The 15,653-nt window shown below is 49.4% G+C and overlaps 1 protein-coding gene across 1 annotated transcript; it reads right to left on the reverse strand.

Moving 5' to 3' along the window:
• Positions 1 to 9,037: 9,037 nt before the first annotated feature.
• On the reverse strand, positions 9,038 to 13,907 carry RDH8 (retinol dehydrogenase 8). Its single transcript, XM_027765553.1, has 5 exons — positions 13,662 to 13,907; positions 12,881 to 13,060; positions 11,027 to 11,120; positions 9,856 to 10,039; positions 9,038 to 9,784 (listed from the first exon to the last, which is right to left on the reverse strand). Exons 1-5 carry the CDS (start codon positions 13,807 to 13,809, stop codon positions 9,569 to 9,571), a joined length of 822 nt encoding a protein of 273 aa, XP_027621354.1. The 5' UTR covers positions 13,810 to 13,907; the 3' UTR covers positions 9,038 to 9,568.
• Between the last annotated feature and the right edge of the window lie 1,746 nt (positions 13,908 to 15,653).

Genomic DNA, 15,653 nt, shown 5'->3' on the forward strand with positions numbered 1-15,653 from the left:
CGCTGTCCCCGCGCCCAGACCAGCTGCTGCTGCGGCCGCTCTGGATTCCGTCCCCTCCCTGGGACCGGGCTTGGCACGGAGGAGGCGCGGTCGGGAGGGGCGGCCGTGCAGGGATGAGTTTCCTCTGGTTTTTACCCTCTCCCCCGAGACCTGGAGTCCAGGGCTTCCCGGGTCGCAGAGTAATACCGTAAGGAACAGCTGTCATGAAGCACCGTGGTTGTTAAGTGCGGGACTGCCCCATGGCCGATCGCGGGATCGCGGTTCGAGTCCCAGACCTGGCAGTTTGCTTTCTCCTTTTCCCTTTCTGTCTCTCCCTGGTCAAATTAAAAAAGAAAAAAAGATCATCATAACAAATGGAAATAAATATTTTTAAAAAAGAAAACAGCTGTAATTTATTAAACAGCTACTAAATGCCAGCACTTAGTGGAGACTCCCTGCCACAAACTCTTCCATTTTACAGATGAGGAAACTGAGACTCAGAGAGGTACTCTCAATACTCCAGGTAGGGTATCGGGAGCTTTAATTAATTAATTAATTTTTATTTATTTATTTATTTAGGAGAGGTTTTTGCTATAGGGCGCATGTGCTCGCCAGACAGACAGAGAGAGACAGAGAGACAGAAAGCGAGAAATCACCCCCCAGAGGGGATGGCCACGCCGCAATCCCTTCTCCTCCATTCTCCTCTCGGGATCTTGGGCACGCATGCACACGCGCCCGGCGTGAGTTTAAGCCACCGGGTCCAAGACTTGAACCGCGGTCGACTACGTGGGAGTCCAGCGACATAGCCGTTGCGCTAACTGCTGGTCCCCCTTATTTATTTTGAACAGTAGGTAGATTCTTCTTTTTAAAATTATTTATTTAACTTTATTTATTTATTCATTCATTTTTTAATTTGACTAGAGAGATACACACACACAGAGAGAGAGAGAGAAGGTGAGAGAGCAAGCCACCAGGTGCAGGACTCGAACCATGTCAGCCATGTGGGAGCACCCAGCACCTTAACCACCACGCCACCTGCTGGTCCCGGGGAGCTTTAATTTAATTGATTTATTTTGCTGTAGGGTGCTTGGGCTCTCCAGAGGGGGTAGGGAGTGAGAAATCACTCACCAGGGTTTGGGGGGGAGGTGGCCACACTGCAATCCCTTCTCCATTCTTCTCTCAAGATTTTGTGCATGGATGCACATACGCCCAGTGTGTTTCCCAAGCTGCTGGATACTGGATTCCATACGGCCAACTCCTCAGTTCGAATCCAGTATCTTAACCATCACACCACCTGCTTACCCCATCAGAAACATTTTTTTAAAGAATTGTTTTATTTAACTTTATTATGATCATTATTTAATTTGAAAGTCAGAGAGAGAGAGGGAAAGTGAGAAAGCAAACCACCAGGTCTGGGACTCAAACCGTGGTCAGCCATGTGGGAGTCCCACGCCCTTAACCAAGACACCATGTGCCGGCTCCCCATCAGAAGCTTTTAAATGTGAATTGGATGGCCAAGTTGTGTCACCTCTGTCACTGTGAGTTCCACACTCCTAGGGTCATTTCTTGCTTTTTATTTTTTAAGCATTATTTAATTTTATTTATTATTACTACTATCATTATAATTTGACCAGAAAGAGAGAGGGAAAGTGAGAAAGCCAGCCACCACGTTTGGGACTCGAACCACGGTCGGCCATGTGGGAGTCCAACGCTTTAACCACCACACCCCCTGCCGGCCCCATCTAGGGCTAGTTCTTATCCCTGATCCCTCTGGAGCGATTCTGTAGTGGACAGAGCCTGGAAAGAAAGAACCGTAGTGAGTGTTGGGTGACGAGAAATAAAAGCAGGGTAAGGGACAGTGACAGGATGGCATCTTGCCGTGATTGGGTGGTGGCTTTGGGTGTCTGACATTGGCAAAGGAAGCAGCCTGGATATCCAGGAAACCTGCTCTAAGCAGGGGGATCCCTGCAGCCAGAGCACTGGGGAGATTTCAGAAACAGCCAGGAGGAATCAGCAGGTGGCACGGTGGTTAAGGTGCTGGATTCCCACGTGGCTGTCTGTGGTTTGAGTCCCAGACCTGGTGACTTGTTTTCTTACTTTCCCTCTCTCTCTTTCACTCTGTTCTTCTCTGGTCAAAATAAATAAACAAATAAAAAATAAAATTATTCTTAAAAAAAAAAAAATTGGCTGGATGCCATGACTCGATGCCCCGTGGCCTACCAGAATTGGGGCCTAAATCCACCCCCATAAAGAGACTTTCTCGCTCACTCTTTCTCTTGCTTATGCAGACACCCTGCCATTAAAAAAAGAAAAAAAAATGTTTACAACGTAAAAATAACATAGAAAATAATAAGGTCCCCCACCAGAGGGGGCCAGCAGTTGCCTGTAGATAAGGGCTCTGGATTCCCACATGGCTGACTACGGTTCGATTCCCAAACTGGCAGCTTGAAAAATAGCAATAAACAAATAGGTAAATAAATACATGTGTGTGTTTGTGAAAAAAAGGAAAAGTTGCAACTTGGAAAATACACCAGACATTAAGATTTTAAATTAATATTTATTTAAATTTTTAATTCATTCATTTATTTTAATTTGACGAGAGAGAGAGAGAGGAAAAGTGAGAAAGCGAGCCACCAGGTCCGGGACTTGAACCATGGTCGGCCATGTAGGAGTGTCCAGCGCCTTATCCACCATGTCACCTGCTGGTCCCCCAGGCATTAAGATTTTCTGTGTGCCCCAAATCTTAGGAGAATGGAGGGGATCGCAGTGTGGCCACCTTCCCCCCGGGGATGACTTCTCACTTTCCTTCTCCCTGTCTCACTCGGTCTCCAGTGAGTACACGCACCCCTATAGCAAAAACGTAAAAAAAAAAAGCAGACTGAGAAAAATACGCACTTCTTGTCACGGATTCCCTAGTCCCCTCTACATAGAATTTCTGAGAATGAAATCGTAAAAGTAACAACCCGATAGAAATTAGGCACGGAACCAGCAGGAGGCATGGTGGTTAAGGTGCTGGACATTCCTGCATGGCCAACCACAGTTTGAGTCCCGGACCTGGTGGCTTGCTTTCTCACCTCTCTCTCTCTGTCTGTGTGTGTCTATCTGTGGTCAAATTAAAAATAAATGAATGAATAAATAAAGTGAAATAAATAATTCTTTATAAAAAAAAAAGAAAAAAAATTGGGCGAAAGTGTGATCAGACTGTCTCCAAAAAAAAAAAAAAAAAAAAGAGAGAGAAACATTAGAATTCCTTTAACATATGAAAATTTAGTCAATTTCACTCTTCATCATAGGCTTTTGCTATAGGGTGCGTGAGCTCACTGGAGAGAGACAGAGAGGGAAAGTGAGAAAGAAGTCCCCCAGGGAGACGGCCATGCTGCAATCCCTTCTTCTCCTGCCCTGCTCAGGATTTTGGGTATGTATACACATGCATCTCATGTGATTTTCAAGCCGCTGGGTCTGGGACTCAAACCACGCAGTCAGCCATTACGGGATACAGCATCGTAACCACAGCCCCACCTGCTGGTCCCTCAATCTCACTCTTATTTATTTATTTATTTATTTTTTGAGAAAGATTTTTTTTCCATAGGACTTATGCAGAGAGAAACAGAAAGCGACCAATCACCACCCCCCTTCCCAGGATGGATGGCCACGCTGCAATCCCTTCTCTTCCGTTCTCCTCTTGGGATCTTGGGCATGCACACACACAAACACACATGCCCAGTGTGAGTCTCAAGCTGCCGGGTCTGGGACTCGAACTATGGTCAACCAGGTAGGAATCCAGCATCGTAACCATTACGCCCATCTGCTGGTCCCGATCTCAGTCTTAATGAGAGAAATGCGAGTTAAAACTACATGGAAATATTGGTTTTTTTTTTCCTTTTCTTTTTTTGGAGAGATTTTTGCTATAAGACGCGTGCACTCACCAGACAGACAGAGACAGAGAGAGAGGAAGCAAGAAATCTCTCCCTAGGGGGAATGGCCACACCGCAATCCCTTCACCTCCATTCTCCTCTCGGGATCTTGGGCACACACGCACATGCGCCCAGCGTGAGTTTAAGCCACCAGGTCCGGGACACGAACCGCGGTCGACTACATGGGAGTCCAGCGACATAGCCATTACGCTAACTGCTGTTCCCAATTTTTACTCATTACATGTGCATACGCTCTGAGGGCCGAGAGCCCCCTGCGGCATTGGTGAAGCAAGCCAGCTAACAACATATGGACATCGCTCCTCTGGCCGAAGACGAGTTTGGTAATATTCATAAACAGCACAAATACATAGATTCTTCGGCCAAGAAACCTCATGACAGAGACCTTACATGTGTGCGCGGACGTGCTTGTAAGGTTACTCTGCGGCTGTTTATAGAACAGCGAGAGATTGGAGCGGGCCCAGGCACCGATCGCTGGACGAGGAGTTGCATAAATTACTGTTCAGCTCCACGACGGGATAGAGGGCAGGTCTGCAGAAGAACGGGCCGTCCACTTGGGCTGATAGAGAAAGCCCTCCGAGGGACAGCATTCAAGAAAGAACTGAACGTTACACATACGTGTGTCATTTGCTGTTTTTAGTGAAAACGTGGGGAGGAAACAAGAAGAAATAGATATTTAGTTTTTCCATTAAAACACTAAATGGAACACGTTTAGACAGCTCTGGCCCTGGCAACGGGACAATCACACCAGAGAGTGTGGGTATGCCCAAAATCCCCCAAGGAAGAAGAGCTGGAGGAGAAGGGATTGCACTGTAGCCAGCCCCCCGGGAGGTGCTTTTTCATTTTCTCTTTCTCTCTGACTCTCTCTCTCTCTGTGTCTCTCTCTCTGTGTCACTCTCTGATGAGTGCACACACTCTACAACAAAAAACTCTTTTTAAAAAATATTTCTTTATTTAATCCCATTTGTTATTATTATTATTATTTTACCAGAGAGAGATAAAGAGACAAAGAGAAAGGGAAAGCGAGAAAGCAAGCCACCAGGTCTGGGACTCGAACCGTGGTCAGCCATGTGAGAATCCAGAGCCCTTAACCACCACGCCACCTGCCGGCCCCTACAACAAAAACTTTTTTTAAAAAGTGGTTTTTTGAAATATGGAAATATGGCTTTTAAAAATTATGTATTTATTGGGACCAACAGTTGACGAAATGGTTATGTCACTGGACTCTGACGTAGTTGACTACGGTTTGAATCCCAGATCCGGCGACTTAAAACTCATATTGGGAGCATGTGCGTGCCCAAAATCCTGAGAGGAGAATGGAGGAGAAGGGATAGTGGTGTGGCCATCCTCCCCTGGGGGGTGATTTCTTGCTTTCTGTCTTTCTGTCTCTCTCTGTCTTTCCTGTAAGTACGTGCACCCTATAGCAACAATCTCTGTTTAAAAAAATGTATTTATTTAACTTTGTATGTTATTATTTTAAAATTTGCTATAGGGCACGTGTACACATCAGAGAGAGAGAGAGAGAGAGAGAGAGAGAGAGTGAGGCAGCAAGCTGCCAGGTCCAGGACTTGAACAATGTTTGACCCTGTGGGAATCTAGCACTTAACCACTGTGCCATCTGCCGGCCCCCTTTTGTGGAATATATAGATAGACAGACAGAGAGAGACCCTTGAAGGGTCTTGCCACACCGCGATTTGTCCCCAGGCTGGGATCACAGGCATGCTCAGTCACGCAGTGTGTTCAGGTGGACCTGGGATTCGAACCTGGACCTCCCGTATAACCCCGGTGTCATGCAGCAGTGCCTTCCCACCTGCACTAGCACAGCTGGGCCATTCTAAGCATGTTGAAGTGCACATTTCACTGACATGAAGTCCTCTCGCATCCCACTGTCCTTTTCTAGAACTTTCTCATCTGAACACTCACTCGCAGCCCGTCCCCAGCCCAGCACCCCGGTCCCTACTTCCCGTTTCTATAAATATGTCTCCTCCAGGGCGCCCCTGTGAGTGGAATCAGACGGTGCTTGTCCTTCGGTGTCTGGGTTGTCTCACGGAGCGCCATGGCCCCAGGTTCATCTGTGTTACATCTCGTGTCAGAATTTCCAATGTTCCTTTTTGGCCGGAGGGTGCATGTGCTCACCAGAGACAGGGAGGCGGACAGAGGGGAAGGAGAAAATATTTCCGAGGGAGCACGGTCTTGCTGCATCTTCGCCATTCTTTTCTGGGGACTTGGGGCACGCACGCACACACCGCACACCCCTGGTACCCCTCAAGCCACCAGTTCCAGGATCTTTTTTTTATTTTTATTTTTAGAGAGAGAGATTTTAGCTCTAGGGCACATGTGCTGGCCAGAGAGACAGAAAGACAGAAAGCAGGAAATCACCCCCCCAGGGGGATGGCCATGCGACCATACCTTCCCCTCCATTCTCCTCTTGGGATTTTGGGCACGCACGCACACGTGTCTGGCGTGAGTTTAAGCTGCAGTTTAAGTGAACAGGGTCTCTATCCTTCTCTCTCGCTCTCTCTTTTTTAATGAATTATTTATTTAATTGCATTTATTATTATTACTTTTATTGTTATTATGTTAGGGGTTTATGCATTAGGGCACGTGCACTTGCCAGAGAGAGACAGAGACAGAGACAGTGGGATGGAAAATGAGAAATCACCCCCTGGGGGATGCCCACACTGCAATCCCTTCTCCTCCATTCTCCTCCCGGGATTGGGAATGCACACACACACACGCCCGGTGTGATTTATCGAATCACCAGATCTGGGACTTGAACCACATTCGGCCATGTGGGAGTCTAGCGAAGTAACCACGACACCATCTGTGGCCTCTTATTGTTATTTTAATTCGCTATAGGGTATGCGTGCTTGCCTGAGGGAGATAGAGACAGACAGAGTGAGAGAGAAAGTGAGAAAGCAAGCTGCCAGGTCTGGGACTCAAACCAGAGTCGGCCATGTGGGAGACCAGCGCCTTCACCACCACGCCACCTGCTGGTCCCGACCAGGATCTCTTGACTAGCTGCGAGGTGTGAGAAACAGGAACGGCAAGCGTTCTGGCCCCAGCACCCAGCAGAATGAACTCATCTTTGCAGAGACAGGAAAGACTCGGGGAGGGGCGTGTGAGCGTCGAAAGCCAAGGGTTGGCGCGTCTTCAACACCTCTTGAACCCCGGCCAGTGTCCCTCGGTCAGCCCTCGGCTGCACCCAGCCAGGCCTGAGTAACGGCTTTTCCCCCCACGGCTGTTTGTTTCTGCAGTTGCCACTTGGAGTGCATGAGTCGCTCTCCCATCCAACAGAGACTGACTCAGCATGATTTAAGCAGCGAAGGAATTTATGGGGTGGATACGGGGGGCTCCCGGCATCATCGGCCTTGGAAAGGGGACAGGACCACAGCTGAAGTCATCCCCCCCACACCGAACCCCCACAACTGCACACCCCACCCCCAAAGACCTACTGAGGACAGCTTTCATGCAGGGTGGCCGTGACGGCTTCTTCCAGACCATGGGATAACTTCTTCCTTTCTTTCTTTTTTAATAATTATTTTACTTTATAAAAACATTTATTTATTTATTTATTCATTTATTTTCATTTGACCAAAAAGAGACACAGAGAGAGAGGGAAAGTGAGAAAGCAAGCCACCGGGTCTGGGACTCAAACCATGGTTGGCCATGTCGGCGTGTCCAGCATTTTAACCACTACCCCACCTGCTGGTCCCTCTTTTACTTTTTAAACTTTAGGTATGCATTTATTTATTTTAATTTCACCACCGAGGGACAGAGAGAGAGAGAAAGTGAGAAAGTAAGCCACCAGGTCCGGGACAAGAACCATGATCGGCCATGTGGGAGTGCAGTGCCCTTAGCCACCACGCCACCTGCCGGCCCCAACTTTGACTTTTTTGGTTTGTTTGTTTGCTTTTTAAGAAGTTTTTGCTATAGGGCACGCAAGCTCGCTGGAGAGACAGAAAGTGAGAAATCACCTCCCAGGGGGATGGCCACGCTGCAATCCCTTCTCCTCCATTCATTCTTCTTCCAGGATTTTGGGCGCACACGCACACCTGCCTGGTGTGAGTTTCAAGCTGCCAGGTCTAAGACTTGAACTGTGTCAGCCATGTGGAGTCCAGCACCTTAATCACTATGCCACTTGCTGGCCTCTACAATTGTCTTTTAAATTTAGGGATCAGCAGATGGCATAATGGTTACGTCGCCGGATTTCCATGTAGTTGACCATTGTTCGAGTCCCGGACCCGGAGGCTTGAGACTAATGTCAGATATGTGTGTGTGCGTGCCCAAAATCCAGAAGGGAGAATGGAGAAGGGATTGTGGCATGGCCATTTCTCTTGAGGGGAAGGGGGTGATTTCTCACTTTTTGTCTCTTTCTCTCTGTCTCTCTGGCAAGTACATGTGCTCTACATAGCAAAAGTCTCTCTCAAAAAATATATATATTTAGGGACTAGCAGATGGTGGAATGGTTATGTTGCTGGACTCCCACATAATTGATTGTGGTTTGAATCCTGGACCCACTGGCTTAAAACACTGGGTGTGTGTGTCATGCCTAAACTCTCCAGAGGAGAATGGAGAAGGCATTGCTGTCTGGCTATTTTCCCTGGGGTGTGATTTCTCACTTTCTGTCTCCCTGTCTCTCCAGCAAGTGAACACACCCTATAGCAAAAAACCTTCTCTAAAAAACAAAAAAAGTATTAGGACCAGCAGTCCGCGTAATGGCTATGTCGCTGGACTCCCATGTAGTCAAGGGCTGTTTGAGTCCTGGACCCCCTTGAACTCACGCCAGGTGTCTGTGTGTGTGCCCAAGATCCCGAGAGGAGAATGGAGGAGACGGGATTGTGGTGTGGCCATCCCCCCCGGGGGTGATCTCTCAGTTTCCCTCTCTCTGTCTCTCTCTGGAAATGCATTTGTCCTATAGCCAACATCAAACACACGCAATAGAAAAACAAATCCATTTGTTTCTGAAGCTTCTGCAGGAAGGCCAGGAAACTCGGGGACTCCAACCTAAGGGTGGTGGTGGTGGGGGGGTCCCTATAACTTTAAAATGTTTAACTTAAATTTAACAAGTGGAACTCTTTGAAATATTGAACATAACTACAGCTGGTGGCTATAAACATATTTAATGGAAAAATAAATTCATACATTGCTGGAGGGTTTGCAATTTACTTACGGGGTGTGTGACCAGGAAAGTTAAGACCCTCTTTTCCACACCTCCCCACCCCCATATGACCTAGCTTGAGTGTCTTTGAGTAGGGGGTTTGGGGTGTTGGTTCTGGAATATTCTTGTAATCCCAGGCCCAGGATAATGAAGCCTCATGGCGATGAGATTGAAGAAGGCAGAGTCTTCTCATCTTTCAAGGTCCATGACAATGCCTCCTCCTCCAGGAAGCCTCCCTTGCTTTCCCAAACATAGCCCTGGCTTTCTGCTCTTGGCCCCTCTCAGCCCAGGGTGACCGGGTCTCACTCTCTAGACCTAACTAACCACAGAGAAGTCTGTGCCTGGAAGCTGTGGCCTTTCTGGGGGGAGGGAGGAGTGGGTGTCAGACCTGGCAAGGCAGTTTGTTGCATAAATGAATGCGTAAAGGAATGAATGAATGCAGATCTGTCTGGACCATTGAGCAGTTCGGGGGTGGGGAGGCTCCTGTCTGGCTTGCTCATCGGGGCCTCACCCGGGTGGGAAGGCAGCCGCAGGCCAGGAATCGCAGGCTGAGGTAGAGCAGGCGCGGCCAGCGGAAGAGGAGGCCGTGGGTGGCTCGCACGTAAAGGTGGCCGGAGGGGTTGGCGGCCTTGAGCGCGGTCAGCGGGCTGTAGCGGGCGTTGGTCTGTCTGCGCAGGGGTGGCCGGGTGGAGCCGATGACCTTGACGATGGCCTGCGGGGTGCAAGCCTGAGCTCTGGGGCGTCGGGAGGGCTTTCCCTGCCGCAGGGCTGAGCCCCACTCACCTGCGCCACCTCCTGTGGGCTCTGCCCCACCGAGCGGAAGAGCTCCCTGGAGGCCGGGAGGTAGAGGTCCCGGAAGTAGCTCAGGGTCTCGGGGTCGGTGCCCGGGAACTCGGCTTCCGCCACTTGTGCCAAGAGCTTCCCTTCAAAGTCAGTGACCACTGGGCCTGGCTCCACTAGGGAGATGCTGGGGACAGGACAGGGGAAGGGTCGGGGCCCCAACTCACGAGCTGCCCCATCTTGCCCATACTGTCCCCCTTTCCTCCTCAAGCCCCACTTCCCCCATTATTGAAAAAAAAATTGTCTGGGGCCAGCAGATAGCGTGGTGGTTAAGGCATGGGACTCCCATGTGGCCAGCCATAGTTTGAGTCCCAGACCTGGTGGCTTGAGGGTCAGGCCGGATGTGTGTGCATGCGTGCCCCAAATTCCAGGAGGAGCGTGAAGAAGTGATGGTGGCATGGCCATCCCTCCTGAAGGGGGGATGTCTCACTTTCCCTCTCTGTCTCTATCTCTCTCTTTGGTGACCACACGCTCCCTATGGCAAAAGCCTACCAAAAAAAAAAAAAAAAAAAAACTTTGTATTTTTTAATTAGAAAATACAAAGTTGCAACCAATGGCATAGCGGTTGGGGAACTCAACTCCCACGTGGCTGACCGTGGTCTGAGTCCTGGACCCAGCAGCTTGAAAATCACTCCGGGTGCATGTGCATGCATGCCCCCAATCCCAAGAGAACGGAGAAGGGACTGTGGAATGGCTGTCCCTCTTCGGGGGGGTCATTTCTCACTTTCCCTCTCTCTGTCTCTCACTGGTTAGTGCACATACCCTATGGCAAAAGCAAAACCAAAAATGTTTATTTGGGGCTGGCAGGTGGCACGGTGGTTAGGGCGCTGGATTCCCACATGGCAGACCATGGTTCGAGTCCCGGACCTGGCGGCTTGCGTTTTCTCTCTCTCTTGCTCTGTCCCTATCTGGTCAAATTAAAAATAATCAATAATCACCACACCCATCCCTTTTCCTCTTTACCAGTCGCATTTTCCTGCCTCCAAGCACTCCACCATCATCGCTCTCTCACTCTCTCCCTGCCTCCGTTCACCCCACCAGGGTCTTTCTCTCTCCTCTCTCCTTATTTTCCCAACTCCCCACCACTGCCGCCCTGCCCTAGTGCCCGCCTCACAAGACGTTGAACTGGAGCAGCTGGATAGCCAGACTCTCGAAGAACCCCTCTATGGCGAACTTGGAGGCCGCGTAGACATCGTTGAACATGACACCTGGAGGGTTGGAGGGAGAGAGGTTTCTTTGGGGAGGGAGCCTGGGTGATGGGTTTTGTGGGTCCTAAAGTGATGAGGTCTTGGGAGACAGAACAAAGAGGATTCGGGGCTGTCTGGTGCCAATATGATGGGTGCATGACATTGAAGGGTGGGAGTACGTAAGGTCAGGAGAGATTGTCCTGGGTCCCCAGGTGTCATCTGCTCTGTCCCAGAACACCCCCCCCCATTTCCCATCACCCCCTAAGCCCCTGGGACTGCTTGGGTGAGTGACAATAAGATGGATTTCTTTCCGTTTCTTTTTGAGAGAGAGATTTTTGCTACAGTGCATGTGTGTTCACCAGGGAGACAGAGAGAGATGGAGAGACAGAAAGTGAGAAATCACCCCGCAGGGAGAATGGCCATGCCACTCACAATCCCTCCTCTTCCACTCTCCTCTCAGGATTTTGGGCATACATGCACATGTGCCCAGTGTGAGTTTCAAGCCTCCAGGTCCGGGACTCGAACCATGGTCAGTCATGTGGAAATCCAGTGATGTAACCATTACACCATCTGCTGGCCCCTAGGATAGATTCTTTAAGAGATGGCTGGGGTTTACATACTGAGTTCTCAACACCTTTGTAGGAATGAGTTTATCAGAGCCCTTGTTTTGTGATCAGAATAGATTCGACACACAGTAGCAGACTGTATTCATTATCAAGTAGCTATCTATTGCTGCAAAATAAACAACCTGAAACCTTCGTGACACAACCCCTCCTCTTCCACTCTCCTCTCAGGATTTTGGGCATACATGCACATGTGCCCAGTGTGAGTTTCAAGCCTCCAGGTCCGGGACTCGAACCATGGTCAGTCATGTGGAAATCCAGTGATGTAACCATTACACCATCTGCTGGCCCCTAGGATAGATTCTTTAAGAGATGGCTGGGGTTTACATACTGAGTTCTCAACACCTTTGTAGGAATGAGTTTATCAGAGCCCTTGTTTTGTGATCAGAATAGATTCGACACACAGTAGCAGACTGTATTCATTATCAAGTAGCTATCTATTGCTGCAAAATAAACAACCTGAAACCTTCGTGACTTAAAATTTTCACACGCTTGTTATTTCAGTTTCTTTGGATTGGGAATCTAGGCATGCCTTAGCTGGGTCCTCTGCCTCAAGTCAAGGTCTTAGCTGGGTTAAGACTCAGAGAGGAAGAATTCACTTCCAAATACACATGGTTATTGTCTGGATTCAGTTCCTTAAAGGTTTTTGCATTGTTTTGGTTCTGTTTTGAGGGAAACAGATCCAAAGAAATTTCCAAGGGAGGAAAGGGAATCCAAAGGGTTTTAAAGAAGAAAGACCCAGGAGCATGGATAGCAAGCAGGTGTCCTCCAGAGCAGCTCCGTGGCAGACATCACTAATCAATCACTGCTCTCTTAGCCTCAGAGTCCTAAACTAGGCATCTCTCGGGACTGGTGAGAGGCAATTGGCAAGGAGGTGTCACAAGAGAAGGAGTTCTATGATTCCTTTGGGGTTTGGAGGATGCCCAGAAGTGGGGTTGATGGTGGGATATGGATGGTTGTCAACAGCACACACACCATTGCTGCCTAATCTTACCCCGTGGCAGACATAAGTAATCAATCTCAGAGTTTCAGAATCTTTTTCTGCACAGCAATTCAGACTCATTTGGAATGCGATAAAAAAAATCTATTGGCCATCCTTCTAGTCTAAGGAGGGTTAAACACTAGGGGAATTTCCAAGGGTGGGTCCCCAATACTCACCCTGCAGTCCCATGACACTGCTGACCACCACGATGTGGCCCTGCCTCCTCCTCTTCATGCTTGGAAGCACAGCTTTGACCAGACGGATGGCTCCAAAAAAGTTGGTGTCAAAGACATTCTGCATGGTAGCTATACTGAGCCCCTCCAGGGGCCCGACCAGGCCCATGCCGGCATTATTCACTAAGGGGGAGGACAGTGAAGGTTACCTTGAAGTCCTTCAATACCACTCCCGTGGGGAGGAATCATCTCACCTCCCACTCTAAGTCCTCCGTCATCCCAGTGTAACTTGGGTGGACAAATGTGGAGTGTTTACCACCTTTAGACATGGTTTGCTATAGGGACCATGAGCCCAGGGTGGGCAGAAAGGCATCTCAGAGTGGAGCCCCCTTAACGCATGTGCAATTCAGCCCTGACCCCAAACTGCGGCAAGACAGCCACACCCTTCTGCCTCAGAAGGTTTAGGGACCATGACTAGGTCTTCATCATGCTCTTTTCCCCAAGTGATTCATCCAAGTAATTTTCCCAAATGCATATGGGTTTTTTTTTTTTTCCATATGTGAGAATTTCTATCCCATAAAATCCACCCCACCCACAGGTCTAAGTTTATTTCTGTGTCCATAGTAAATAGATTGGCATTCCGGACTCTCAGCCAACTGGTCTACCCCTTCTATTCAGGGTCAAAGGTTGTTGATGAAGCAAGGGGGCTGGCATTCAGACTTGGCCATGTTGAGAGTCTCTACTTAGACCAAGGAGGTGGGGGGTGACCCCGGGGCCTGCTCACCCAGCACGTCCACTTCGCCCTGGATGCAGCTGAGACACTGTGTTACTGACTCATCACTGCATACGTCCAGTTGAACCACGGTCAGAGTCTGCCCCAGGGTCTCCCCGGCTGCTGCTTCCAGTGTCCCCTTCTTTCGCAGGTCCCTCATGGTGGCCACCACTGGGAGGTAGAGGACACAGCTGAGGCAGGCGCTGGGCTGTGGCCTTGTGTGTGTTTGTGATCGTCCATAGATGAGAGATGGAGACCCACGAGTTGACACACTTACATCATCACACACTCAACGAAATGCACACTCGTGTGCCCAAGCTGACATGTACATCCCTCCAACAAGCCTGTATTGAGCATCTACTACACGCCATGCTCTGTTCTAGGTGCTGAGACTATTACATGAACCACCTGAGTTCAAATCCCAGCTCTGCCACTTTCCCGCTGGGGGACCTTGAATAGGTGACGAAAGTCTTTGACGGCAACGTTGCTTGCCTCAGTTTCCTCTTTCCTTTTTGGGGGGGCTAAAGTATGCATGTGCTTGCCAGAGGAAGGCAGAGAGGGAGAGGAGAACGCATCCCCCGTGGAGCGTGTTCACACTGCAATCCCTTCTCCATCTCTTCCCTTCTGGATTTGGGGCATGCACACGCATGTGCCCGGCATGGTTCTCAAGATGTCAGGGTCAGGACTTGAATTGCTCCATTGGCCACGTGAGTTATCGCTGCCTTAACCACTAGGCCATGGAGCCTGCCTAGATTCCTTTTTTTTTTTTTTTTTAAGAATTATTTTATTTAACTTGATTTATTTATTTTTAATTTGACCAGAGAGAGAGAGAGAGCAAGCTGCCAGGTCTGGGACTCAAACCGCGGTCTACCACGTGGGAGTCCAGCATCCTTAACCACCATACCACCCTCTGGCCCCCAGATTCCTTTTTCTGAAACGGGACGAATGACAGTGCTCACCTCGCAGGGGTGATGTGAGGATAGAATGACTTGCTAGCTGGGAAACATTTAGGATGGAGCCTCGCTCTTCATCTGAGCTCAATAAACAACTCTCCCGTGGATTTACACACCCAGCTGCCCACAGGGACGCAGTGCAACGCCTCCACACGGGCTCTCAGGCTCCTGCGTATCTCAGGGCTGACACGTGGTGGGGTGTGGTTAAGGCTCTAGACTCTCGCATGGCTGACCACAGTTCAAGTCCTGGACCTGGTGGCTGGCTTTCTCACTTTCCCTTTCTCTCTCTCTCTCTCTCTGGTCAAATTAAATAATAATAATAAATTAATGTATTAGTGATTAATTAATTAAAAATAATAAGTTTTTTAAGCTCTGTGTGTCTCTAAGACAGAGACAGAGGGCCTGCCAGCTAGGGCACTGTCCTCACCGCTCCCCCCCCTCCAGACCTCTTAAGTAACACCCCTTTTGTTCACTTGGACTCTAACCTCCTCTGGCTCAGAGGTTCTACTGGTTGGTTGGAGTGTGGATGGGGACGATTTGCTCCAGAGCTGTGGGAGGGCAGGTCTCTGGAACTAGAGGGCTCTTCTTAAGCCCCCAAGGTCAGGAGTACTTAAGAGGCTTAGTTTAGAGCCTTAATCTGGGGGAGAAGTTCAAGTGGCAGGCCCCAGGGAATCTCCGAGGGAAAATGTCTCGGTTCTCATCCTCAATCAGCCCTTTTCAAAATATCATCCGCCCACCCCCTCCCAAGCTCCCCTCCTTTCCTTTACACTTATTCCTCCCGGACACACAGGACAATTTCTTGGGATCTGTTTACTGGGCGTCCTGGCTCCCCGCCCCCACTACGCCACTGCCCCAGGGTTGAGACTGTTCTCTGTTTTATTCACAGCCGTGTTTTCCAGCACCCAGAACAGTGCTTGGTACCCCAAATGCACCCCAAATGATTTGTGGAGGGGGGAGCTGGAAAGGGGGCTTGCGTCCCGGCTTCACCCCCAAATCCACAGGTGTCACTGGAAAGGACAGGCTGGCGGAGACGGGGAAGGGGCCTGAGGGT

The sequence above is a fragment of the Tupaia chinensis genome, unplaced genomic scaffold, assembly GCF_000334495.1.
Source record: "Tupaia chinensis unplaced genomic scaffold, TupChi_1.0 Scaffold138665_1, whole genome shotgun sequence".
In the NCBI taxonomy this organism is placed as follows: domain Eukaryota; kingdom Metazoa; phylum Chordata; class Mammalia; order Scandentia; family Tupaiidae; genus Tupaia; species Tupaia belangeri.

Excerpts from the sequence above, each read along its gene's own strand:
- RDH8 (XM_027765553.1), bottom strand. The coding sequence starts at position 13,809 with ATGAGGGACCTGCGAAAGAAGGGGACACTGGAAGCAGCAGCCGGGGAG. Across the intron at positions 13,061-13,661 it reads GGGCGAAGTGGACGTGCTGG|TGAATAATGCCGGCATGGGC; the intron begins GTGAGCAGGCCC and ends CCTCCCCCTTAG. Across the intron at positions 10,040-11,026 it reads CTGCTCCAGTTCAACGTCTT|CATCTCCCTAGTGGAGCCAG; the intron begins GTGAGGCGGGCA and ends TCCTGTCCCCAG.